The sequence below is a fragment of the Notothenia rossii genome (genome assembly GCF_949606895.1).
Source record: "Notothenia rossii genome assembly, chromosome: 3".
Lineage (NCBI taxonomy): Eukaryota > Metazoa > Chordata > Actinopteri > Perciformes > Nototheniidae > Notothenia > Notothenia rossii.
Genome location: NC_136901.1, coordinates 75,856,989 through 75,882,556, shown reverse-complemented (window position 1 = coordinate 75,882,556; position 25,568 = coordinate 75,856,989). Strand labels below are relative to the sequence as shown.

Here is a 25,568-nt window from a genome sequence, read left to right as displayed (position 1 = left end):
ACAAATGCAAAACCTTCAACGTATTAGTGCTCTAACATCGTGTCCCAATATCAATAAGATGTAATCAGTTCCAATTATAAAGAAGAAACCACGATTCAATCAAATAAATACAATGATACTAGTAAATGTTGACTTAATTCATCATTCAGAAAATGAAATATACAACCAAGTTACATAGAAAATAAAAAAAGACATGTATAATATACAGTAGAAGTAAATTAGCCCTAAAAATATAACTGAATAACAAACCGATTTCAGAACCATGATTTATATAGGATGATGGGCAATCATGTGGGAAGATAAAAGGCAATTTCAACTGAAGATAAATTCCTCAGAATGTTTAATGGTAACTAGGGCATCATATGTGTTGTTAAAGAATACTATACAAATGTATATTTACTCAAAACCTTAGAATATAAATGTGCAACAAATACATGGTGGGTAAATACATTTTTCAGGATGATGAACACGACTATGATGTAATGATACATGGCCCTACCTCAGGAGAAGAATCACAATCTCCAAACACTTCAGCAAAGTCTGAAGGGCTTTTCCTCAGAGTCTGGTCAGCAGGCAGTGTGTTGTCATTGTAAGATGACACAAACTTAAAGTCACTGGTTCTGGAACCTGTTGTCAGGTAGGCGTCATAATTGTAAGCGCTGCGTAAAGTTCCTGTTCCGTCAACATCTGTGTAATTAGGAGGGAGATAAGCGCTGGGGATGGTGACTGCTCCATCAAACAACAGTCTGGGCTTTCTCCTGCGACAAAACCTCACACCCAGGATGATGATGATGAAGGTGAGGAAAAAGGTGGACACGGACACCAGCGCGATGATCAGATAAGAGGTCAGTTTGGAATTCTTCTCATCATAAGACATATCCTTCAATTCTGGCACCTCAGCCAAGTTATCAGAGATAAGTAAATACATGGAGCAGGTGGCAGAGAGAGAGGGCTGTCCGTTATCTTTCACTGACACAATAAGGTTCTGTTTCATGCTGTCAGACTCAGAAATGTCCCGCTGTGTCCTGATCTCTCCGCTGTGGAGACCAATAGTGAAAAGTCCCGGGTCAGTGGATTTGACAATATGATAGGACAGCCAGGCGTTCTGTCCAGAGTCGGCGTCCACCGCGATCACTTTGGACACCAGAGAGCCTCCGTGTGCAGCTTTGGGGACCAGCTCGGTCATGAAGGAGTTGCCCTCCGGGGCGGGGTACAGTATCTGAGGAGAGTTGTCATTCACATCCGATATGAACACACTGACGGTCACGTTGCTGCTGAGCGGAGGAGAACCGTTGTCTCTGGCCATCACGTGGACTTTAAAACTCCTGAACTGCTCATAATCAAATGACCTCACAGCGTGGATCACCCCCGTGTCTCCGTTAACAGACAAATAGGAGGACACCGGGGCACCGTTCACCTCACCGGGTAACATAGAATAAATCACGGTACCGTTTTGTCTCCAGTCGGGGTCTCGAGCGGTAACGGAACATAAAGTGGAGCCAGGTTTGTTATTTTCAGTCACATATGCGCTGTGGGACTGCTCCTCAAACACAGGTGGGTTGTCGTTGATGTCTGCTACAGATAACTGAACAGTTTTAGAGGAGGACAGAGGGGGAGAGCCTTCGTCAGTGGCAGTAATTGTAATGTTGTAATTTGACACTAGTTCACGGTCCAGTTGGCCTGTGGTCACCAGAGAATAATAGTTTTTAATAGAAGGAACCAATTTAAAAGGGGCATTATTCCGAATGGAGCAGCGGACCTGTTGGTTATTTTCCGAATCTGCATCCTGCACATTAATGATCCCCACCTCTGAACCTGGTGACACGTTCTCAGGCACTGGATTTGTCAGAGATTTCACATAGATTATAGGTGTGTTGTCATTAACATCTGTGACGGCAACTGTTACCTTTGTATAAGACGACAATCCCAAACCATCCTTTGCTTTAATGCGCAAATCATATGTCATCGCAGCCTCAAAGTCAATTGCACCATTCACTTTTATTTCTCCGATTTTACGGTCAATACAAAACATCCTCTTTACATCTTCAGTCACATGTCCAAATTCATACGTCACATCTCCGTTGACTCCCTCGTCTGCATCAGAAGCGCTCACTGTGACAACGACAGTGTCTACAGGAGAGTTTTCAGGCAGACTGGCTTTATAGACGGCCTGGCTAAACACTGGGGCGTTATCATTAGCATCCAGCACAGTGACGTGTATGACTACAGTACCTGATATCTGAGGAGAGCCTCCATCTAACGCTGTGAGGAGCAAATTGATCTCTTGCTGATTTTCACGATCAAGCTCCTTTTCAAGAACAAGCTCTATTGTGTTTCCATCAACAGACAAAATGAAATTATCATTATTTTTGAGGCTGTACTGCTGAACTGAATTCTGCCCTACATCCGCATCGTGCGCCTCCTCTAGCACAAAACGAGCCCCCCTTACCGCTGACTCTTGAATTTCTATACTTATTGATTCTTCTTTAAATTGTGGCGAGTTATCATTAATGTCTTGAACGTGTAGACTCAGCAGATGCAGTTCCAGGGGATTCTCCAAAACAATATCGCGTTTTATTACACACGACAGCTTTTCTCCACAAAGCTCCTCCCGGTCGATCCTGTCGGCAACAATTAAATCTCCGTTGCTGAGATTGATGTCACAATAACGTTTGCGGTTTCCTGTGGCATCAATGCGGACATTCCTAGTAGACAATTTACTCGATTCCAGGTTAAGATCCTTCGCTATATTCCCAATAACGGATCCACGCTTCATTTCCTCTTGAAAGGAATAGCTCACGTCCCCATTCACGTGTTTCAACAATAGAAAAAAAACGAAGTAGCTCAGTCTGAGCTCCATCATGACGATGTGTGTGTTAGAAATGAGACGGTTTTCGCTAATATTGCAAATTCAACAGGGATCATCCAGTAAAATCAAGAGAAACACGATTTAACTCTGACTTCCTCCACGGAACAACAGCAACTGAAAAATTACCCTTTCAGTTGTCTCGTAAAGGGTGGAGTTGTAATGTTTCACAGCCTGGCCAATAGCGACACCATGCGTTGAATAAAGAAATAGACTGTACTATTAAAACTTAAACTAGTATTAGTAGTTTCAATTATATGAAAGAACAAATCAGATATTCATCTGATAAAGGAATGATATCAAAAGCATTTCACTTTCCTGCACTGTCACAACACAATAAACAACATAAATGTAACGTGGACATATTTTAAAAATGAAAAAAAGGTCACGTCTCCTAATGAAATAATATTCCGCAAACATATGTCTTTGACAGGTCACTGACCTGGTAGACTAAGGCACAGAGGAACCAAAACAAAATGTCCTCATAATGTATCTTGATGCAAAGACGAAGAGTAACAGAGCCAAAAATCAAATCTGTTGAAATGTGTAAATATATCATCACCCCTTATAAAAGTAAGCATACTGATTACTGCAAAGGACTGCTCACTCAAATCAAAGCCCAATGAAACAAAACAATAGACAGATAGATCCAAAAGTGAAAACAATAAATTAAATTATATGTTTGAAAAAGCGTGCTACATTCTCTCCGTATCTTTCCAAATCAGTTTCTTATAGAGAGTACACCAAAAACATGCAGGCACAAAGATGGGAATAATTAAGGAAACTCAAATGCGTAGTAGTTATCAGTCTACAGGGCAGGTCTACAAGACAACATAAATAACTGCCTCACATTTGTAATAATAAACATACAAGTTGCACCCTGAAAAATGGATGACAGATATTCTCCAAGTTATAACAGACCAAGCCTCCAACCCTATCGGGCTTTACCAATGTTGTAATTTTTTACTTTGAGAAAAAAGTATCTGATGTAGGTTTCCATATCATCTCTATTAATGGCTAATTTTGTATGACGAAAAAAGCAAACGGTCAGATAAAAATATTGCCTTATGAGAGATTTATTAAAAACCTGTTTACTGAAAGTGCAAAAGGTCCATACCTAAGCAGTAGAACATCTCTGAACAAATGTAAGAAGTTGCATTGCTATTGTAACAACCGATTCTTGAATACAAATACATACATTTCACTACATGTTGTTGCTGCATCAATAGGATGTGTTTGGAAAATTGAGGAAAAAATGTTGCGCTTTGAAAGCAAATATTAACTCTCTGGGTACACTTCAAGATCTGTGGCTGTGAGTATATATAGCCTACCTCTAAACAGTCAAAAAAAAATGCTTCTGTAATAAGCAGGGAAGAAAATTGCAGCCACCTCAGGATGATAACCACAAATGTACTGATGTAGGGTGTGTCATTGGTCCATATACAATATATGTAGCAGCTTTTCCATGGCACTAACATACAACATAATGATAACTTTGCCCCCTAGCGATTTAAAAGAATAGCAACAAAAGGTGGGGATGAATTCAAGTCAAACTGTTTCCAAAACAATACAAAATCATTCTTAGCTTATCCAACTATAGACATAAAACAATCACTAAGAGGTGAATCAAATCTAATTGTGTATACTTTTAACATGAAAGCTTTGATATCCCTAAATGTTGTCCCTAACTCAAACATATAACTGCTCAGTTTTCCCTCCCTTGATGTACTTCCTTCCCTTTTCCACCTAAATGGATTGAGATGGGATTATTTCAAGTTAAGACAATATCTTCTTGTATAGTGGTTTTCAAACAATATTTTAATTGTTCCGATTGAAGAAAAACATATGTAAACTAAATATGTCAGCAGTATTATCAATTAAATTAAACCTACTGAAGTATAACTTTGAGTCAAAACACTATAAATTGAAGCAATGTGTGCCTCCAACTGACCAAAAACGCTTTTAATCAATATTACTGCATGTTAATGAATATAGATCTAATGGATTGATAATTATTCAACTCTGCTCTACAGTGTCTCAATATCAATGAGAAGTAATCACCTCCAATGTATATTAAAAAGAACTACGATAACGTCAAAATCGAATAACATTGAGAAAATGCAATATCAAACCAAGTTTGATAAATTAAACAAAAAAAGAAAATCAAAACAAAATATAATATATTTGTAAATTAGCCAGAAAAATATAGTTTAATGTAAACTCGATTTGAGCACGATGGACAGAGATAACGGAATGTAATGTAAGGATTACTAGAGCATTATAAGAGACAATATGTGGAGATAGAAGGCAAGTTCAACAGGAAATAGATTCCACAAAATGTACCACATAATGACATCTAATTAATTTAGGAATTATGTTTTTTTGAAGAATATATACTATAAATTAGACTATTTACTCAAAATCAAAAATAGAAGTGGTGAGTAAATACAACTTTCTATAAGTTAATGAACAGGAATATGATGATATGATACATGGCCCTACCTCAGGAGAAGAATCACAATCCCCAAACACTTCAGCAAAGTCTGAAGGGCTTTTCCTCAGAGTCTGGTCAGCAGGCAGTGTGTTGTCATTGTAAGATGACACAAACTTAAAGTCACTGGTTCTAGAACCTGTTGTCAGGTAGGCGTCATAATTGTAAGCGCTGCGTAAAGTTCCTGTTCCGTCAACATCTGCGTAATTAGGAGGGAGATAAGCGCTGGGGATGGCGACTGCTCCATCAAACAACAGTCTGGGCTTTCTCCTGTGACAAAACCTCACACCCAGGATGATGATGATGAAGGTGAGGAAAAAGGTGGACACGGACACCAGCGCGATGATCAGATAAGAGGTCAGTTTGGAATTATTCTCATCATAAAAAATATCCTTCAGTTCTGGCACCTCAGCCAAGTTATCAGAGATAAGTAAATACATGGAGCAGGTGGCAGAGAGAGAGGGCTGTCCGTTATCTTTCACTGACACAATAAGGTTCTGTTTCATGCTGTCAGACTCAGAAATGTCCCGCTGTGTCCTGATCTCTCCGCTGTGGAGACCAATAGTGAAAAGTCCCGGATCAGTGGATTTGACTATATGATAGGACAGCCAGGCGTTCTGTCCGGAGTCCGCGTCCACCGCGATCACTTTGGACACCAGAGAGCCTCCGTGTGCAGTTTTGGGGACCAGCTCGGTCATGAAGGAGTTGCCCTCCGGGGCGGGGTACAGTATCTGAGGAGAGTTGTCATTCAAATCCGATATGAACACACTGACAGTCACGTTGCTGCTGAGCGGAGGAGAACCGTTGTCTCTGGCCATCACGTGGACTTTAAAACTCCTGAACTGTTCATAATCAAACGTCCTCACAGCGTGGATCACCCCCGTGTCTCCGTTAACAGACAGATATGAGGACACCGGGGCACCGTTCACCTCACCGGGTAACAGAGAATAAATCACGGTACCGTTTTGTCTCCAGTCGGGGTCTCGAGCAGTAACGGAACATAAAGTGGAGCCAGGTTTGTTGTTTTCAGTCACATGTGCGCTGTAGGACTGCTCCTCAAACACAGGTGGGTTGTCGTTGATGTCTGCTACAGATAACTGAACAGTTTTAGAGGAAGACAGAGGAGGAGAGCCCTCGTCAGTGGCAGTGATTGTAATGTTGTAATCAGACACTAGTTCACGGTCCAGTTGTCCTGTGGTCACCAGAGAATAATAGTTTTTAATAGAAGGAACCAACTTAAAAGGGACGTTTTGCTGAATGGAGCAGCGGACCTGTCCGTTAGTCTCAGAGTCTCTATCCTGGACGTTAATGATGCCCACCTCTGCACCAGGTGACACGTTCTCTGGTATGGGGTTAGTCAGGGATTTTAAATATATCACCGGGGCGTTGTCATTAATATCTGTTATTTCAATCAACAACGTTGCATATGATGCCAGCCCTAGACCATCTTTAGCACTAATCTGCATTTCATAAGACGATTCTTTTTCATAATCAATATATCTTACAACTTTAACTTCTCCCGTTTTAGAGTCCAGAGAGAAAACTTGGTTTTCATCTGACACATGGTCAAACCCGTAGGTTACTTCACCATTTATTCCTTCGTCTGCATCAGTTGCGCTCACTCTGATCACCAATGTATCCTGAGGAGAGTTTTCAGGAAGACTGGCTTCATATACGGCCTGACTAAACACTGGGACATTATCATTAGCATCCAGCACAGTGACGTGTATGACTACAGTACCTGATCTCTGAGGAGAGCCTCCATCAAACGCGGTAAGCAAAAACATAATCTCTTTTTTTCCCTCTCTGTCCAACTCTTTGTCTAAAACTAATTCACCATATTTTCGTCCACCCTTTGTCTTCACGTTTAGTTTGAAATTATCGTTCTCCTGCAGTGTGTAGCTCTGAACAGCATTTTCTCCTATGTCTCCATCTTTCGCTTCATCCAAAAGAAAATGTGCACCTTTGACCGCTGATTCCTGGATTTCAAAATTAAGTGATTCCTCTTTAAATTGCGGTGAATTATCATTAATATCTTGAACGCGAATATTTATACGGTACAGTTCTAGCGGATTTTCCAGCACGAGTTCCTGTTTTAAAACACACGATGCCTTTTTTGCACAGAGCCCTTCTCTGTCAATCCTTTCCTGTACGATCAAATCTCCGGTGTTGAGATTTACACCGCAGTACTTAACGACATTATCTTCGGTATCAATACGGGCCTTGCGGGCAGACAATCTGCCCAAATCAAGTCCAAGATCTTTAGCGATATTTCCAATTACAGATCCACGTTTCATCTCCTCCGGGATAGAGTAGCTCACGTCTCCATAGCCCTGGTGGAGGCCGAGAAAAATAAAAGCAACGCCATAGAGCAGCGCAAATCTGCTGCATCCCATTGTTACTGCAAGTAAGAACTGCTTCCAAGTTTGTCCCAAATCAATCAAGAATACAGCTGCGATGTCCTCCAATATACACACTCTTCACACTGCGTTCATATCACGAAGTGTTTTTGTAAACCACGGTACAATAGCATAACCAGGCTTTAAATGTGCTGAGACCGAAGGGTGGAGAATGACTGTGTCCTCTCGTTTACTAGTACACACTGACACCATGAGTACTTCCCGGGTATAACATAGTGACTTATGATTTGGGTCGTGTTTACATATAGATACTAAGAGAACCACGTTAAAAATGACCTTTAACAATGACGATAAATACTTCAAAAATAAATAAACATTAACTATAGTTGCTTAGCCCTTGGGACTAACAAATAATACACGATATGATTACTTTGCCCCCTAGACATGTAAAACAATAGCACAGAGTGCGGATGAATCCAATAATTATTGGCTTGACAAATTATAGACATTAAACAATCACTAACAGGTGAACCGCTTCTTTATAGGTTTACATTTACGTATCATTTAAACATATTGCCTTAATGCTTTGATATGCCTAAACTCAAACATGAAATTGGTCAGTTTTCCCTCCCTTGATCCAATTATTTCCCATTTCCACCTTAATGGGTTAAGATGGATCATTTCAAGTTAAGACAATGTTGTTAAATAGCTTCTTGTATAGATTTGGTCAACCACCATTTAAATTGTTCTGATTGAAAACAGGTAAAGGATTATTTCAGCAGTAATATAAATGAAATGAAACCTACTGAAAGGTCATTTGACTTTAAAATTCTATAAATTGAAGCAATGTGTGCCTCCAACGTGACCAAAAGCTTTAATAATCACTATTACCGCTGGATGGTAATGAATGCAGATCTAATGGACACATGACTGTATACTTCAGAATGTATGGGCAACTTACAGGAGACCAAAACATCAGACATATTTCTCCCAAAAAGAAAGAAGGTGTATGTGCTTTAATCTACATTGTCTAAAAATAAAAGCTGATTTAACTCCTAAATTTGACATTTTCAGACAGGCTGCACAGCATTTAATAAAATCAGTAGAGCAATGCTACCATTTCAAATGTTACATTAGAGAAGTGAAATGCAGGAAACAAGAAATGTAATGTTAAGAACAACATTTAAAGGTGTTCTGCATGTCGCTTTATAAAAAATGTGGTTTAAATGTTTTGTATTTAAATAGAGAAATTATTCTTTGTCCTTCTCTCACGCACTTTTGTGTACTCTACTATTACTGGCGAGAAAAATGTATTTGCTATGATAAATATGCCTTAAGATATATACCCCAAAAACTGTACCTCATAAAGCAGATCTTGAGATTTATAAATGTATTCTAGAAGATCAAAATGTATTCAACTCACCTCAGTTTGAGAGTGCAAGTAAATGAAACAACAGTTTTGTAGTTACGTTTTCATTATGCAATATCTATTAAAGAAAAAACACATTAATATGAAAGGATACAAAAGCCTTTAAAATGATCTACCAAATGATGTCAGTATGTGTACAGATTGATTTAAGACAAAACACATTCAACAGCAAAACCAGCATTATTGAAAAACACCACAAATGAACAATATACTCAAGCAGAATAAGGGACAACAAATGCAAAACCTTCAACGTATTAGTGCTCTAACATCGTGTCCCAATGTCAATAAGAAGTAATCAGCTCCAATTATAAAGAAGAAACTAAGATTCAACCAAATAAGAAAAACTAATAAATACAATGATACTAGCATATGTTGAGATAAAATATAATTCAGAAAATGAAATATATAACCAAGTTTACATAAAGTAAACTCAAAAAGAACATCAAAAAAATAGGTATAATATAGAAGTAAATTAGTCCTAAAAATATAACTGAATAACAAACCGATTTCAGAACCATGGACAGAGTTAAGTTAACGTAATTTCAAACAATTTCGATCGCATGATGAGCAATCATGTGGGAAGATAAAAGGCAAGTTCAACTGAAGATAAATTCCTCAGAAATGAACATAATCATAACAGGGCATCATATGTTTTGTTAAAGAATACTATAAATATGTAAATGTACTCACAACCTTAGAATATAACTTTGCAACGAATACATGGTTGGTAAATACACATTTTTCAGGATGATGAACACGACCAAGATTATATGATACATGGCCCTACCTCAGGAGAAGAATCACAATCTTCAAACCCTTCAGCAAAGTCTGAAGGGCTTTTCCTCAGAGTCTGGTCAGCAGGCAGTGTGTTGTCATTATAAGATGACACAAACTTAAAGTCACTGGTTCTGGAACCTGTTGTCAGGTAGGCGTCATAATTGTAAGCGCTGCGTAAAGTTCCTGTTCCGTCAACATCTGCGTAATTAGGAGGGAGATAAGCGCTGGGGATGGCGACTGCTCCATCAAACAACAGTCTGGGCTTTCTCCTGCGACAAAACCTCACACCGAGGATGATGATGATGATGATGATGATGATGATGATGATGATGATGATGATGATGATGATGATGATGATGATGATGATGATGATGATGATGATGATGATGATGATGATGATGATGATGATGATGATGATGATGATGATGATGATGATGATGATGATGATGATGATGATGATGATGAAGGTGAGGAAAAAGGTGGACACTGACACCAGTGCAATGATCAGATATGAGGTCAGTTTGGAGTTCTTCTCATCGTAAGAAATATCCTTCAGTTCTGGCACCTCAGCCAAGTTATCAGAGATAAGTAAATACATGGAGCAGGTGGCAGAGAGAGAGGGCTGTCCGTTATCTTTCACTGCCACAATAAGGTTCTGTTTCATGCTGTCAGACTCAGAAATGTCCCGCTGTGTCCTGATCTCTCCGCTGTGGAGACCAATAGTGAAAAGTCCCGGATCAGTGGATTTGACTATATGATAGGACAGCCAGGCGTTCTGTCCGGAGTCCGCGTCCACCGCGATCACTTTGGACACCAGAGAGCCTCCGTGTGCAGCTTTGGGGACCAGCTCGGTCATGAAGGAGTTGCCCTCCGGGGCGGGGTACAGTATCTGAGGAGAGTTGTCATTCACATCCGATATGAACACACTGATGGTCTCCTTTGCATAGAGTTGATCAGGTTGTTGATTGTGGCCTGTTGAATGTTGGTCCACTCCTCTTCAATGGCTGTGCGAAGTTGCTGGATATTGGCAGGAACTGGAACACGCTGTCGTATACGCCGATCCAGAGCATCCCAAACATGCTCAATGGGTGACATGTTAGGGTTAGGGTTAGGGTTAGGGTTTAACCCCAGGGTTTTCGGACCCCCCCCCCAGACCCCCCCAATAAAGCAAAACTGCACGTTTCAGAGTGGCATTTTATTGTGGCCAGCCTAAGGCACACCTGTGCAATAATCATGCTGTCTAATCAGCATCTTGATATGCCACACCTGTGAGGTGGGATGGATTATCTCGGCAAAGGAGAAGTGCTCACCATCACAGATTTTTTCAGATTTGTGAACAATATTTGAGAGAAATGGCTATTTTGTGTATGTAAAAAATGTTTTAGATCTTTGAGTTCATCTCATGAAAAATGGGAGCAAAAACAAAAGTGTTGCATTTCTATTTTTGTTAAGTGTATATCATCGGGGCGTTGTCATTTACATCAGATATTTCAATTATCACCTTCGCTTCGGAAGAGAGACCAAAACCATCTTTGGCCTCAACAAAAATGTCATATTTAGATCCCTCTTCATAATCAATTTCACCTGTCACCGGGATGTCTCCAGTTTTCTCATTTAGTAAAAATAGCTTTTGTGATTTATCAGAGAGTCGGCTAAATTCATACCTAACCTCTCCGTTCACCCCTTCGTCTGCGTCTGATGCACTTACAGTGATAACTGGGGTTTTCATAGGTGAGCTTTCTGGTAACGAGGCCGTATATACAGACTCAGTGAAAACTGGGGAGTTATCATTAGCATCAAGTACAATGACGTGTATGACTACAGTCCCGGATCTCTGAGGAGAGCCCCCATCCAAAGCTGTGAGCAATACTTTCATTTCCTGCTGCTCCTCTCGGTCCAACTCTTTATCTAAAACCAACTCACCATATATACTGCCTGCATTTGTGGTCTGAATATTGAACACAAAGTGAGGGTTTTGCTGCAAAATGTAGCTTTCAACTGAGTTCTTTCCTATGTCTGCATCGTGAGCTGCATTTATGCGATACTTAGCTCCTTTAACAGCGGACTCACGTATTTCCAGTTGTATAATGTCCTTCGGGAAAATTGGTGAATTGTCGTTTATGTCTTGCACCTGCAGGGACAACCGGTGTAACTCCAAAGGACTCTCTAACAGCAAGTCAAATTTAAGAACACACGAAGGCTTTTCTCCACAATGCTCCTCTCTGTCGATCCTTTCCTCAACGATTAAATCTCCACTTCGAAGATTAATTCCGCAATAATGTCTGTCATTTTGTTCCATATCGACACGAGCTTTTCGAGCAGACAGTCTTCCCACCTCCAGTCCCAGATCCTTGGCGATATTTCCAATAACAGATCCGCGCTTGACCTCCTCCTGTACAGAATAGCTCATGTCTCCGTGTGCGCATTGCAGCGCAACAAAGAAAAACACAAAGCCGTAGCTTTGAAAAACGTTCTGTCTATTCCTCATCCTCAGGCAGTACTACACAAATGAAGACAAGTCGATATCAAGTTGATAATATGTGCCCTCTAAGCATTTGTCTTCGGTGCTGAAAGATATACAGTGACCAGTCGAAGCAAACTATGGGTGTTAAAAAAGGCAGGATCAACGCTTATCCTTAGCTGGTCTATAGTGCCACCGTGAGCCAACATAGAATATAACAGCTTTAGAGAACCGCTGCATATTGTCTTAACATATTACTAAGTCACCTGGACATTTACTTGAATAAAAACGTATTCAAATAAGTTGTTAAATGTATTAATGTAACTTAACATTTCGTTAAGGTAAATAAGATTATTGTTCTCTGTGTTTTAAGACGTTCAAACAATAGCATTTCTGCTCATGTAGTAATCCACACACAGCTCTTCATAGTAATACAAGTAAGACAACTCTAAGCACAATGTCCGACCACAGATCATGATCTTTATTGTTGCACGCTTAATACTCAAACGTTTGATTCGAAAAAATGTCTCTCTCATTTCTCCCTCTGAAATTAAGATCAATACAATGTCGTCAAAAATGTTACAATCTGCCTCAAGCCTTCTCCAAAGACCACTTGATCCCATAAATACAATCTAATTAAATGACATGAGATGCATATGAATGCATATGAAAAATAACAGAGCAACAGGTACAGCTTGCCTTTTATGTTGCTCTAGTGTAACACATATTGGTAACACTTTATGGTAAGGGTACATTCATCATCATGAATTCATGCATGACTTATTGCATGAAAAAGCATGAATCTATTCATGTAGTACCTCATGAACTATCAGTAATGTACAAGGATTAATAGTATATGATGCATGACTTAATGCAGGAACAATACCTTAACTAATGCATCAACTAAGGTATCTCAATCATCATGACTTCTGAGTTATTAATGATGTTCATGTCTTCTTCATGTGCAGTTAAAGTGACAGGCCAAACAACTGACCACTCACAGCAATTCCAAGAGTTGTAATCATGATTAACTAAGCATTATTTTGTAATTACTTTATATTTGTGCCCCTTCAAATAAAGTGGTGACCTGGTCTGTTGGTCACAGCAGTGCATGTATTGTGTTGAATTCAAAGTGTTGTAATCATGATTAACTACAAATCAATAATTTGGCAGCTTAGGGGAAACCGAACTGATAAACTTTTGGAAGAACATCTTGCAGTTATAGAATGGACTTACTGGCTTGGAAACAGGCATAAGAAAGGACCTCTCGTCATTTACTGAAGTACATGTTTCCCTGATTGAACCACCAAGAGCTCACTGGCTTCAGATTTAAAGAAGATGGACGTTTCAAGATAGCCCCTGTTCGTGCCTCACATCTATTATCATTACATATGAGTCAGGAGTTTTTTTCTGAAAGATAAATCCCTGAAAATCTATACGCAAGTAATTTCAGTGCATTTTATCTGTTGTGGTCAAGTTAAAATCACAAATAATTAAACTGCCATTTTGTGTCTTTGCCGAACATTTGTATTGCTTTCTTATGTGACATGATATGTGAAAATGTGATCTTGTTGGCTTTGGATTATACATCAAACTTTTTTAATAGTATGAATGAGTTATCTTAAATGGTTTGTGAGCTTTAAAATAAGTAGATACATACAAAAAAGTCCTCACTAAATAATTGATAATATAAATTAAGTCCAAAATTATGATCTAATTTGCATTTGTAATATTGCCAAATACATGATGCCTACAGTAAATAGACATAAGGGCTGACTTTGTTTGAGGGATCACAAAGATGATTGATGCAAGAGCACAAAATAGTTAATAAAGGTGATTTCACATAGGCCATTAATCATATGTTATTTATCAGTGTAAACGACGGGACAGGTCACCACTTTATTTGAAGGGGCACAAACATGATGAAGTAATGACACAATAATGCTTAGTTAATCATTACAACTCTTGGAATTGCTGTGACTGGTCAGTTGTTTGGCCTGTCACTTTACCTGCACATGAAGAAGACATGAACATCATTAATAACTCAGAAGTCATGATGATTGAGATACCTTAGTTGATGCATTAATTAAGGTATTGTTCCTGCATTAAGTCATGCATGAATTCATGATGATTCATGTACCCTTACCATAAAGTGTTACCCACATATTTTTGTCATTACATTTCACAATGAGATTTAAAATTGAAAAGGGATGAAAATATTACTGCACTGAAAATAAGGCACATTACAATAAATGGAATTAATTGGATAATGAGATTAATTTACAAACAAGCCACTTCGAGGCTAAATATTGATGTGCTAATGTCAATCAATCAATCAATCAATCAATCAATCAATCAATCAATCAATCAATCAATCAATCAATGTTTATTTATATAGCCCAATATCACAAGTGTTACATTTGTCTCAGTGGTCTTAACAGTTTGTGTCCTTGTTTTACTTTTGTGTTTTTAATCTAGAGCACCAACACTATAACTCAAATCCCAGATTTTAAGAATAAAATAAAACACGGGCATCTGGAAAACTAACTTCTCAGTAATGTGTCCTTTAGATGTTTAAAAACAAATAAAAACGGATTAAAGGGGTGGGCTACTCCTGAAAATCCACAATAGCAACAGAGAGGTTCGTCATGAATAAAATCACCGACTTCATTTTTCAGCACCAAAGAGAGAGACAGGTTGAAGGTCGACTAAAAAAACAAGTGTTGAAACACAGGAGTACTTTTGACAGAAAGACCGGTTTCAATAATAATAAATGTAATTCAAAAAAGCCTATAGTCAAATAACCAAATCATTTGAACCACCTGCTTACTATGGTAGAAACTATGCTGTCAAATATTGATGCATCATTAAGCCCTTTGAGTGCATCAAGAAAATATGCTAGTTACTTGTAAAGTGTCATTCATTTGATCGACCTTACATTGTCTTAAAAGTTCGTTTAAAGAAAAAGAACAGCAAAAATGTATATGAACAGCTTCGTTCACATGATATATAATAGGTGTCAACATTAAGTGACGATAATTCCTACCTCAGGAGAAGAATCACAGTCTCCAAACACTTCAGCAAAGTCTGAAGGGCTTTTCCTCAGAGTCTGGTCAGCAGGCAGTGTGTTGTCATTGTAAGATGACACAAACTTAAAGTCACTGGTTCTGGAACCTGTTGTCAGGTAGGCGTCATAATTGTAAGCGCTGCGTAAAGTTCCTGTTCCGTCAACATCTGCGTAATTAGGAGGGAGATAAGTGCTGGGGATGGCAACTGCTCCATCAAACAACAGTCTGGGCTTTCTCCTGCGACAAAACCTCACACCCAGTATGATGATGATGAAGGTGAGAAAAAAGGTGGACACTGACACCAGCGCGATGATCAGATAATAGGTCAGTTTGGAGTTCTTCTCATCGTAAGAAATATCCTTCAGTTCTGGAACCTCAGCCAAGTTATCAGAGATAAGTAAATACATGGAGCAGGTGGCAGAGAGAGAGGGCTGTCCATTATCTTTCACTGACACAACAAGGTTCTGTTTCATGCTGTCAGACTCAGAAATGTCCCGCTGTGTCCTGATTTCTCCGCTGTGCAGACCAATAGTGAAAAGTCCCGGATCAGTGGATTTGACAATATGATAGGACAACCAGGCGTTCTGTCCGGAGTCCGCGTCCACCGCGATCACTTTGGACACCAGAGAGCCTCCGTGTGCAGCTTTGGGGACCAGCTCGGTCATGAAGGAGTTGCCCTCCGGGGCGGGGTACAGTATCTGGGGAGAGTTGTCATTCACATCCGATATGAACACACTGACGGTCACGTTACTGCTGAGCGGAGGAGAACCGTTGTCTCTGGCCATCACGTGGACTTTAAAACTCCTGAACTGTTCATAATCAAGCGACCTCACAGCGTGCATAACCCCTGTATCTCCGTTAACAGACAGATAGGAGGACACCGGGGCACCGTTCACCTCACCGGGTAACATAGAATAAATCACGGTACCGTTTTGTCTCCAGTCGGGGTCTCGAGCAGTAACGGAACATAAAGTGGAGCCAGGTTTGTTGTTTTCAGTCACATATGCGCTGTAGGACTGCTCCTCAAACACAGGTGGGTTGTCGTTGATGTCTGATACAGATAACTGAACAGTTTTAGAGGAGGACAGAGGGGGAGAGCCCTCGTCAGTGGCAGTGATTGTAATGTTGTAATCAGACACTAGTTCACGGTCCAGTTGTCCTGTGGTCACCAGAGAATAATAGTTTTTAATAGAAGGAACCAACTTAAAAGGGACGTTTTGCTGAATGGAGCATCGGACCTGTCTGTTATTCTCAGAGTCTCTATCCTGCACGTTAATTATGCCCACCTCTGCACCAGGTGACACGTTCTCAGGTATGGGGTTAGTCAGGGATTTTAAATATATCACTGGGGCGTTGTCATTTATATCAGTGATTTCAATTATCACCTTTGCTTCGGAAGAGAGACCATAACCATCTTTGGCCTCAACAAAAACTTCATATTTAGATCCCTCTTCATAATCAATTTCACCTGTCACCGTGATGTCTCCAGTTTTCTCATCTAGTAAAAATAGCTTTTGTGATTTATCAGAGAGTCGGCTAAATTCATACCTAACCTCTCCGTTCACCCCTTCGTCTGCGTCTGATGCACTTACAGTGATAACTGGGGTTTTCATAGGTGAGCTTTCTGGTAACGTGCACGTATATACAGACTCAGTGAAAACTGGGGAGTTATCATTAATATCAAGTACAATGACGTGTATGACTACAGTCCCGGATCTCTGAGGAGAGCCTCCATCCAAAGCTGTGAGCAATAATTTCATTTCCTGCTGCTCCTCTCGGTCTAACTCTTTATCTAAAACCAACTCACCATATTTTCTTCCAGCATTTGTGGTCTGAATATTGAACACAAAGTGAGGGTTTTGCTGCAAAATGTAGCTTTCAACTGAGTTCTTTCCTATGTCTGCATCGTGAGCTGCATTTATGCGATACTTAGCTCCTTTAACAGCGGATTCATGTATTTCCAGTTTTACAATATCCTTCGGGAAAATTGGTGAATTGTCGTTTATATCTTGCACCTGCAGAGACAACCGGTGTAACTCCAATGGACTCTCTAACAGCAAGTCAAATTTAAGAACACACGAAGGCTTTTCTCCACAATGCTCCTCTCTGTCGATCCTTTCCTCAACGATTAAATCTCCAGTACGAAGGTTAATTCCGCAATAATGTCTGTCGTTTTGTTCCATATCGACACGAGCTTTTCGAGCAGACAGTCTTCCCACCTCGAGTCCGAGATCCTTGGCAATATTTCCAATAACAGATCCGCGCTTGACCTCCTCCTGTACAGAATAGCTCAGGTCTCCGTGTGCGCATTGCAGCGCAACAAAGAAAAACACAAAGCCGTAGCTTTGAAAAACGCTCTGTCTATTCCTCATCCTCAGGCTGTACTACACAAATTAAGACAAGTCGATATCAAGTTGATAATATGTGCCCTACAAGCATAAGTGTCGTCAGTGTTGAAAAATATACAGAACACAGGGGTGGTCGAAGCAAATAATGGGTGTTAAAAAAGGCAGGCTCAAGGCTTATCCTTAGCTGGTCTATAGTGCCACCGTGAGCCAACATAGAATATAACAGCTTTAGAGAACCGCTGCATATTGTCTTAACATATCAGTAAGTCACCTGGACATTTACTTGAATAAAAACATATTCAAATAAGTTATTAAATGTATTAATGTAACTTAACATTTCGTTAAGGTAAATAAGATGATTGTTCTCTTTGTTTTAAGACGTTCAAACAATAGTATTTCTGCTCATGTAGTAATCCACACACAGCTCTTCATAGTAATACAAGTAAGACAACTCTACGCACAATGTCCGACCACAGATCATGATCTTTATTGTTGCACGCTTAATACTCAAACGTTTGATTAAAAAAAATGTCTCTCTCATTTCTACCTCTGAAATTAAGATCAATACAATGTCGTCAAAAATGTTACATCTGCCTCAAGCCTTCTCCAAAGACCACTTGATCCCATAAATGCAATCTAATTAAATGACATGAGATGCATATGAATGCATATGAAAAATAACAGAGCAACAGGTACAGCTTGCCTTTTATGTTGCTCTAGTGTAACACACATTGGTAACACTTTATGGTAAGGGTACATTCATCATCATGAATTCATGCATGACTTAATGCATGAAAAAACATTAATTCATTCATGTAGTACCTCACGAACTATCAGTAATGTATAAGGATTAATAGTATATCATGCATGACTTAATGCAGGAACTATACCTTAATTAATGCATCAACTAAGGTATCTCAATCATCATGACTTCTGAGTTATTAATGATGTTCATGTCTTCTTCATATAGATCTGCAGTTAAAGTGACAGGCCAACAAACTGACCACTCACAGCAATTACAAGTGTTGTAATCACGATTAACTACAAATCCATAATTTGGCAGCTTAGGGGAAACCGAACTGAGAAACCTTTGAAAGAACATCTTGCCGTTATAGAATGGACTTACTGGCTTGGAAACAGGCATAAGAAAGGACCTCTCGGTCGTTTACTGAAGTACATTCGGGTCATGTTTCCCTGAACCACCAAGAGCTCACTGACTTCAGATATGAAGAAGATGGACGTTTCAAGATTTATCAATACATATGAGTCAGGACTTTTTTTCTGAAAGATACATCCCTGATGATCTATACGCAAGTAATTTCAGTGCATTTTATCTGTTGTGGTCGAGTTAAAATCGCAAATAATTCAACTGCCATTTTGTGTGTTTGCCGAACATTTGTATTGCTTTCTTATGTGTCGTGAGATGTGAAAATGTGATCTTGTTGGCTTTGGATTATACATCAAACTTTGTTAATAGTATGAATGAGTTATCTTAAATGGTTTGTGAGCTTTAATATAATACTGTATGATACATACAAAAAAGTCCTAACCAAATAATTGATAATATAAATGAAGTCCAAAATGATGATCTAATTTGCATTTGTAATATTGCCAAATACATGATGGCTATAAGGGCTGACTTTGTTTGAGGGATCACAAAGACGATTGATGCATGAACACCAAATGGTTAATAACGGTGATTTCACATAGGCCATTAATCATATTATTTATCAGTGTAAACGACGGAAAAGGTCACCACTTTATTTGAAGGGGCACAAACATGATGAAGTAATGACACAATAATGCTTAATTAATCATTACAACACTTGGAATTGCTGTGAGTGGTCAGTTGTTTGGCCTGTCACTTTAACTGCACATGAAGAAGACATGAACATCATTAATAACTCAGAAGTCATGATGATTGAGATACCTTAGTTGATGCATTAGTTAAGGTATTGTTCCTGCATTAAAGGTCCCATGTCATGCTTTTCCGGTTATTACCCGTCCCCTTGTGTGTTATGAAGGTTTTTATGCATGTAAACGGTCTGCAGAGTCAAAACCCTCAAAGTACACCCTGTAGCGAGTAAAACTCTAACACAGAAAAGACCTCCCCAAAACGCCTCGTTGGAGATATGTCACTGTCCATTGATTCTTCCGGGTGCCGCATGATTTCATGCGTTACCCGGAACCAAATGGACCAATTCGTGGAGCCGTTACGTTACGTCCGCGGAGCCGTTACGTTAAGCACCCGCTGATTGGTCCAAATTGGCCAATCCACGGACTTCCTCACACACACAATCAGTGCAGGCAGCTCTGCTGATCTCTCCTTCCTGGCTGCAGGCTGATAACAGAGAGTTGGGATCGCGGCGAAATTCTCTCTGCAGACCCATTCTCACAGCGTTTATCAACCTTTTTCTTACTCAATATCAAGCCACACTTATTGTTTTTACTTCGGCTGTGACTTTGTGTGTGCTCAGGGTGAGTTTGGCTGTGTTTCGCTGTCGCTAAACAAGGAAACCACACCTCCACGGAGCTCAGCGCGATTCACAACGTCCCGACCAATCAGAGCACAATGTGCTCACAGGGAGGGTGGGGGCTGGAGCTATTGGAGCTACAACGAGCCGTTAAAGGCAGATAGTGAAATTCAGTGAATACACGTAGTTTACAGAGATGCTGTATGAGAAACCAAAGTGATTTTGGAAAATTGCACTAAATCTATTCTCGTAGACCTCAACAATGGAATTATGATCAGTGGAAATGGCGATGACATGGGACCTTTAAATCATGCATGAATTCATGATGATTCATGTACCCTTACCATAAAGTGTTACCCACATATTTTTGGTCTTTACATTTAACAATGAGATTTAAAATTGAAAAGGGATACAAATATTACTGCACTGAAAAGAAGGCACATTACAATAAATGGAATTAATTAGATAATGAGATTAATTTACAAACAAGCCACTTCGATCACGGCTAAATATTGATGTGCTCATTTCCTTGTTTTACTTGTGTGTTTTTAAGAGCAGCAAAACTATAACTCAAATCCCTGATTTTAAGAATAAAAAAGAACACGGGCATCTGGAAAACTAACTTCCAAGTAATGTGTCCTTTAGATGTTTAAAAACAAATAAAACAGATAAAATGGGTGGGCTGCTCCTGAAAATACACAATAGCAACAGAGAGGTTCGGCATTAATAAAATCACCGACTTCATTTTTCAGCACCAAAGAGAGAGACAAGTTGAAGGTTGACTAAAAAAACAAGTGTTGAAACACAGGAGTACTTTTGACAGAAAGACCGGTTTCAATAATAATAAATGTAATTCAAAAAAGCCTATAGTCAAATAACCAAATCATTTTAACCACCTGCTTACTATGGTAGAAACTATGCTGTCAAATATTGATGCAATTAAGCCCTTTGAGTGCATCAAGTAAAAATGCTGGTTACTTGTAAAGTGTCATTCATTTGATGTACCTTACATTGTCTTAAAAGGTTGTTTAAAGAAAAAGAACAGCAAAAATGTATCTGAACAGCTTCGTTCACATGATGCAAATAGGTGTCAACATTAAGTGACGATAATTCCTACCTCAGGAGAAGAATCACAGTCTCCAAACACTTCAGCAAAGTCTGGAGGGCTTTTCCTCAGAGTCTGGTCAGCAGGCAGTGTGTTGTCATTGTAAGATGACACAAATTTAAAGTCACTGGTTCTGGAACCTGTTGTCAGGTAGGCGTCATAATTGTAAGCGCTGCGTAAAGTTCCTGTTCCGTCAACATCTGCGTAATTAGGAGGGAGATAAGCACTGGGGATGGCGACTGCTCCATCAAACAACAGTCTGGGCTTTCTCCTGCGAAAAAACCTCACTCCCAGGATGATAATGATGAAGGTGAGAAAAAAGGTGGACACGGACACCAGCGCGATGATCAGATATGAGGTCAGTTTGGAGTTCTTCTCATCATAAGAAATATCCTTCAGTTCTGGCACCTCAGCCAAGTTATCAGAGATAAGTAAATACATGGAGCAGGTGGCAGAGAGAGAGGGCTGTCCGTTATCTTTCACTGACACAATAAGGTTCTGTTTCATGCTGTCAGACTCAGAAATGTCCCGCTGTGTCCTGATCTCTCCGCTGTGGAGACCAATAGTGAAAAGTCCCGGATCAGTGGATTTGACTATATGATAGGACAGCCAGGCGTTCTGTCCGGAGTCCGCGTCCACCGCGATCACTTTGGACACCAGAGAGCCTCCGTGTGCAGCTTTGGGGACCAGCTCGGTCATGAAGGAGTTGCGCTCCGGGGCGGGGTACAGTATCTGAGGTGAGTTGTCATTCACATCCGATATGAACACACTGACGGTCACGTTGCTGCTGAGCGGAGGAGAACCGTTGTCTCTGGCCATCACGTGGACTTTAAAACTCCTGAACTTTTCATAATCAAACGTCCTCACAGCGTGGATCACCCCAGTGTCTCCGTTAACAGACAGATAGGAGGACACCGGGGCACCGTTCACCTCACCGGGTAACAGAGAATAAATCAGGGTACCGTTTTGTCTCCAGTCGGGGTCTCGAGCAGTAACTGAACATAAAGTGGAGCCAGGTTTGTTGTTTTCAGTCACATATGCGCTGTAGGACTGCTCCTCAAAAACCGGTGGGTTGTCGTTGATGTCTGCTACAGATAACTGAACAGTTTTAGAGGAGGACAGAGGGGGAGAGCCCTCATCAGTGGCAGTGATTGTAATATTGTAATCAGACACTAGTTCACGGTCCAGTTGTCCTGTGGTCACGAGAGAATAATAGTTTTTAATAGAATGAACAAACTTAAAAGGAACATTTGCTGAATGGAGCAGCGAACCTGTCTGTTATTCTCAGAGTCTCTATCATGTACGTTAAATATGCCCACCTCTGCACCAGGTGACACGTTCTCTGGTATAGGGTTAGTCAGGTATTTTAAATATATTACAGGGGCGTTGTCATTAATATCTGTTATTTCAATCAACAACGTTGCATATGATGCCAGCCCTAGACCATCTTTAGCACTAATCTGCATTTCATATGACGATTCTTTTTCCTAATCAATATATCTTGCCACTTTAACTTCTCCCGTTTTAGGGTCCAAAGAGAAAACTTGGTTTTCAACTGACACATGATCAAACCCGTAGGTTACTTCACCATGTATTCCTTCGTCTGCATCAGTTGCACTTACTCTGATCACCAATGTATCCTGAGGAGAGTTTTCAGGAAGACTGGCTTCATATACGGCCTGACTAAACACTGGGACATTATCATTAGCATCCAGCACAGTGACGTGTATGACTACAGTACCTGATCTCTGAGGAGAGCCTCCATCAAACGCGGTAAGCAAAAACATAATCTCTTTTTTTTCCTCTCTGTCTAATTCTTTGTCTAAAACTAATTCACCATATTTTCGACCACCACCCTTTGTCTTTACATTTAGTTTGAAATGGTCATTCTCTTGCAGTGTGTAGCTCTGAACAGCATTTTCTCCTATGTCTCCATCGTGTGCCTCGTCCAATTGAAAACGTTCACCCTTGTCTGCCGATTCCTGAATTTCAAAATGAAGAGACTCCTCTTTAAATTGCGGTGAATTATCATTAATATCTTGAAGGCGAATATGTATACGGTGCAGTTCTAGTGGATTTTCCAGTACGAGTTCCTGTTTTAAAACACACGATGCCTTTTTTGCACAGAGCCCTTCTCTGTCAATCCTTTCCTGTACGATCAAATCTCCGGTGTTGAGATTTACACCGCAGTACTTAACGACATTATCTTCGGTATCAATACGGGCCTTGCGAGCAGACAATCTGCCCAAATCAAGTCCAAGATCTTTTGCGATATTTCCAATTACAGATCCACGTTTCATCTCCTCCGGGATAGAATAGCTCACGTCTCCATAGCCGGGGTGGAGGCCGAGAAAAATAAAAACAACGCCGTAGAGCAGCGCAAATCTGCTGCATCCCATTGTTACTGCAAGTAAGAACTGCTTCCAAGTTTATCCCAAGTCAATCAAGAATACAGCTGTGATTTCCTCCAATATACACACTCTTCACACTGCGTTCATATCACGAAGTGTTTTTTGTAAACCACGGTACAATAGCATAACCAGGCTTTAAATGTGCTGAGACCGAAGGGTGGAGAATGACTGTGTCCTCTCGTTTACTAGTACACTGACACCATGAGTACTCCCCGGGTACAACATGGTGAGGTAGGATTTTGTCGTGTTTACATATACAGGACTGTCTCAGAAAATTAGAATATTGTGGTAAAGTTCTTTATTTTCTGTAATGCAATTAAAAAAACAAAAATGTCATACATTCTGGATTCATTACAAATCAACTGAAATATTGCAAGCCTTTTATTATTTTAATATTGCTGATTATGGCATACAGCTTAAGAAAACTCAAATATCCTATCTCTAAATATTAGAATATCATGAAAAAGTATACTAGTAGGGTGTTCAACGAATCACTTGAATCGTCTAATTAACTCGAAACACCTGCAAGGGTTTCCTGAGCCTTGAAAAACACTCAGCTTGGTTCAGTAAACTAAATCAAAAGTATGGGGAAGACTGCTGATCTGACTGCTGTCCAGAGGACCGTCATTGACACCCTCCATCAGGAGGGTAAGACACAAAAAGAAATTTCTCAAAGAGCAAGCTGTTCACAGAGTGCAGTTTCAAAGCACATCCACAAAAAGTCTGTTGGAAGGGGGAAATGTGGCAGGAAACGCTGCACAACCAAGAGAGATGACCGCAGCCTTAACAGCATTGTGAAGAAGAGTCGCTTCCAGAATTTGGGGGAGCTTCAAAGACAGTGGACTGAAGCTGGAGTCCAGGTATCAAAAGTCACTGTTCACAGACGTGTCCGGGAAATGGGCTACAATAGCCGTATTCCCATGGTCAAGCCACTTCTGAACTCAAGACAACGGAAGAGGCGTCTGACTTGGGCTAAGGAAAAGAAGCACTGGACAGTTGCACAGTGGTCCAAAGTCCTCTTTTCAGACGAAAGCAAGTTTTGTATTTCATTTGGAAGTCAAGGCGCCAGAGTCTGGAGAAAGGCTGGAGAGGAGCAAAATCCAAGTTGCTTGAAATCCAGTGTGAAGTTCCCACAGTCAGCGATGGTTTGGGGAGCCATGTCAGCTGCTGGTGTTGGTCCACTGTGTTTCATCAAGCCCAGAGTAAATGCAGCTGTGTACCAAGAGATTTTAGAGCACTACATGCTTCCGTCTGCTGAAAAGCTCTATGGAGATGAGGAATTCATTTTCCAGCATGATCTGGCACCTGCCCACAGTGCCAAAACCACCAGTAACTGGTGTACTGACCATGGCATTACTGTCCTCGATTGGCCTGCAAATTCCCCTGACCTGAACCCCATAGAGAATATGTGGGGTATTGTGAAGAAGAAGCTGAAAGACACCAGACCCAACAATGCTAATGAGCTAAAGGCCGCTATTGAAGCATCCTGGGCATCCATAACACCTCAGCAATGCCACAGGCTGATTGCCTCCATGCCACGCCGCATTGATGCAGTAATCCGTGCAAAAGGATTCCCAACCAAGTACTGAGTGCATTAATGGACATTTTCAAATGTTTGATTGTGTTTTGCTGTTATAAATCTTTTTTTTTTACTTGGTCTGAGGAACTATTCTAATTTTTAGAGATAGGATATTTGAGTTTTCTTAAGCTGTATGCCATAATCAGCAATATTAAAATAATAAAAGGCTTGCAATATTTCAGTTGATTTGTAATGAATC

General features: G+C 40.1%; 2 protein-coding genes and 1 pseudogene across 3 annotated transcripts; all 3 read right to left on the bottom strand.

The window, feature by feature from the left end:
* Positions 1-472: 472 nt before the first annotated feature.
* Positions 473-12,411, bottom strand: LOC307033043 (uncharacterized protein; the record flags this gene model as incomplete). Its single annotated transcript, XM_079671312.1, has 3 exons — positions 473-2,908; positions 5,369-7,203; positions 11,856-12,411. 3 exons carry the CDS (start codon positions 12,409-12,411, stop codon positions 473-475), a joined length of 4,827 nt encoding a protein of 1,608 aa, XP_079527438.1.
* A 2,998-nt stretch (positions 12,412-15,409) lies between these two features.
* LOC307031510 (protocadherin beta-15-like) lies at positions 15,410-17,868 on the bottom strand (the record flags this gene model as incomplete). The annotated part of the gene is made up of 1 exon (XM_079668699.1): positions 15,410-17,868. Exon 1 carries the CDS (start codon positions 17,822-17,824, stop codon positions 15,410-15,412), a length of 2,415 nt encoding a protein of 804 aa, XP_079524825.1. The 5' UTR covers positions 17,825-17,868.
* Positions 17,869-21,370: 3,502 nt separating this feature from the next.
* LOC307031513 (protocadherin gamma-A11-like) lies at positions 21,371-23,778 on the bottom strand (annotated as a pseudogene). The gene has a single exon. The product of its transcript is annotated as a protocadherin gamma-A11-like (transcript).
* Between the last annotated feature and the right edge of the window lie 1,790 nt (positions 23,779-25,568).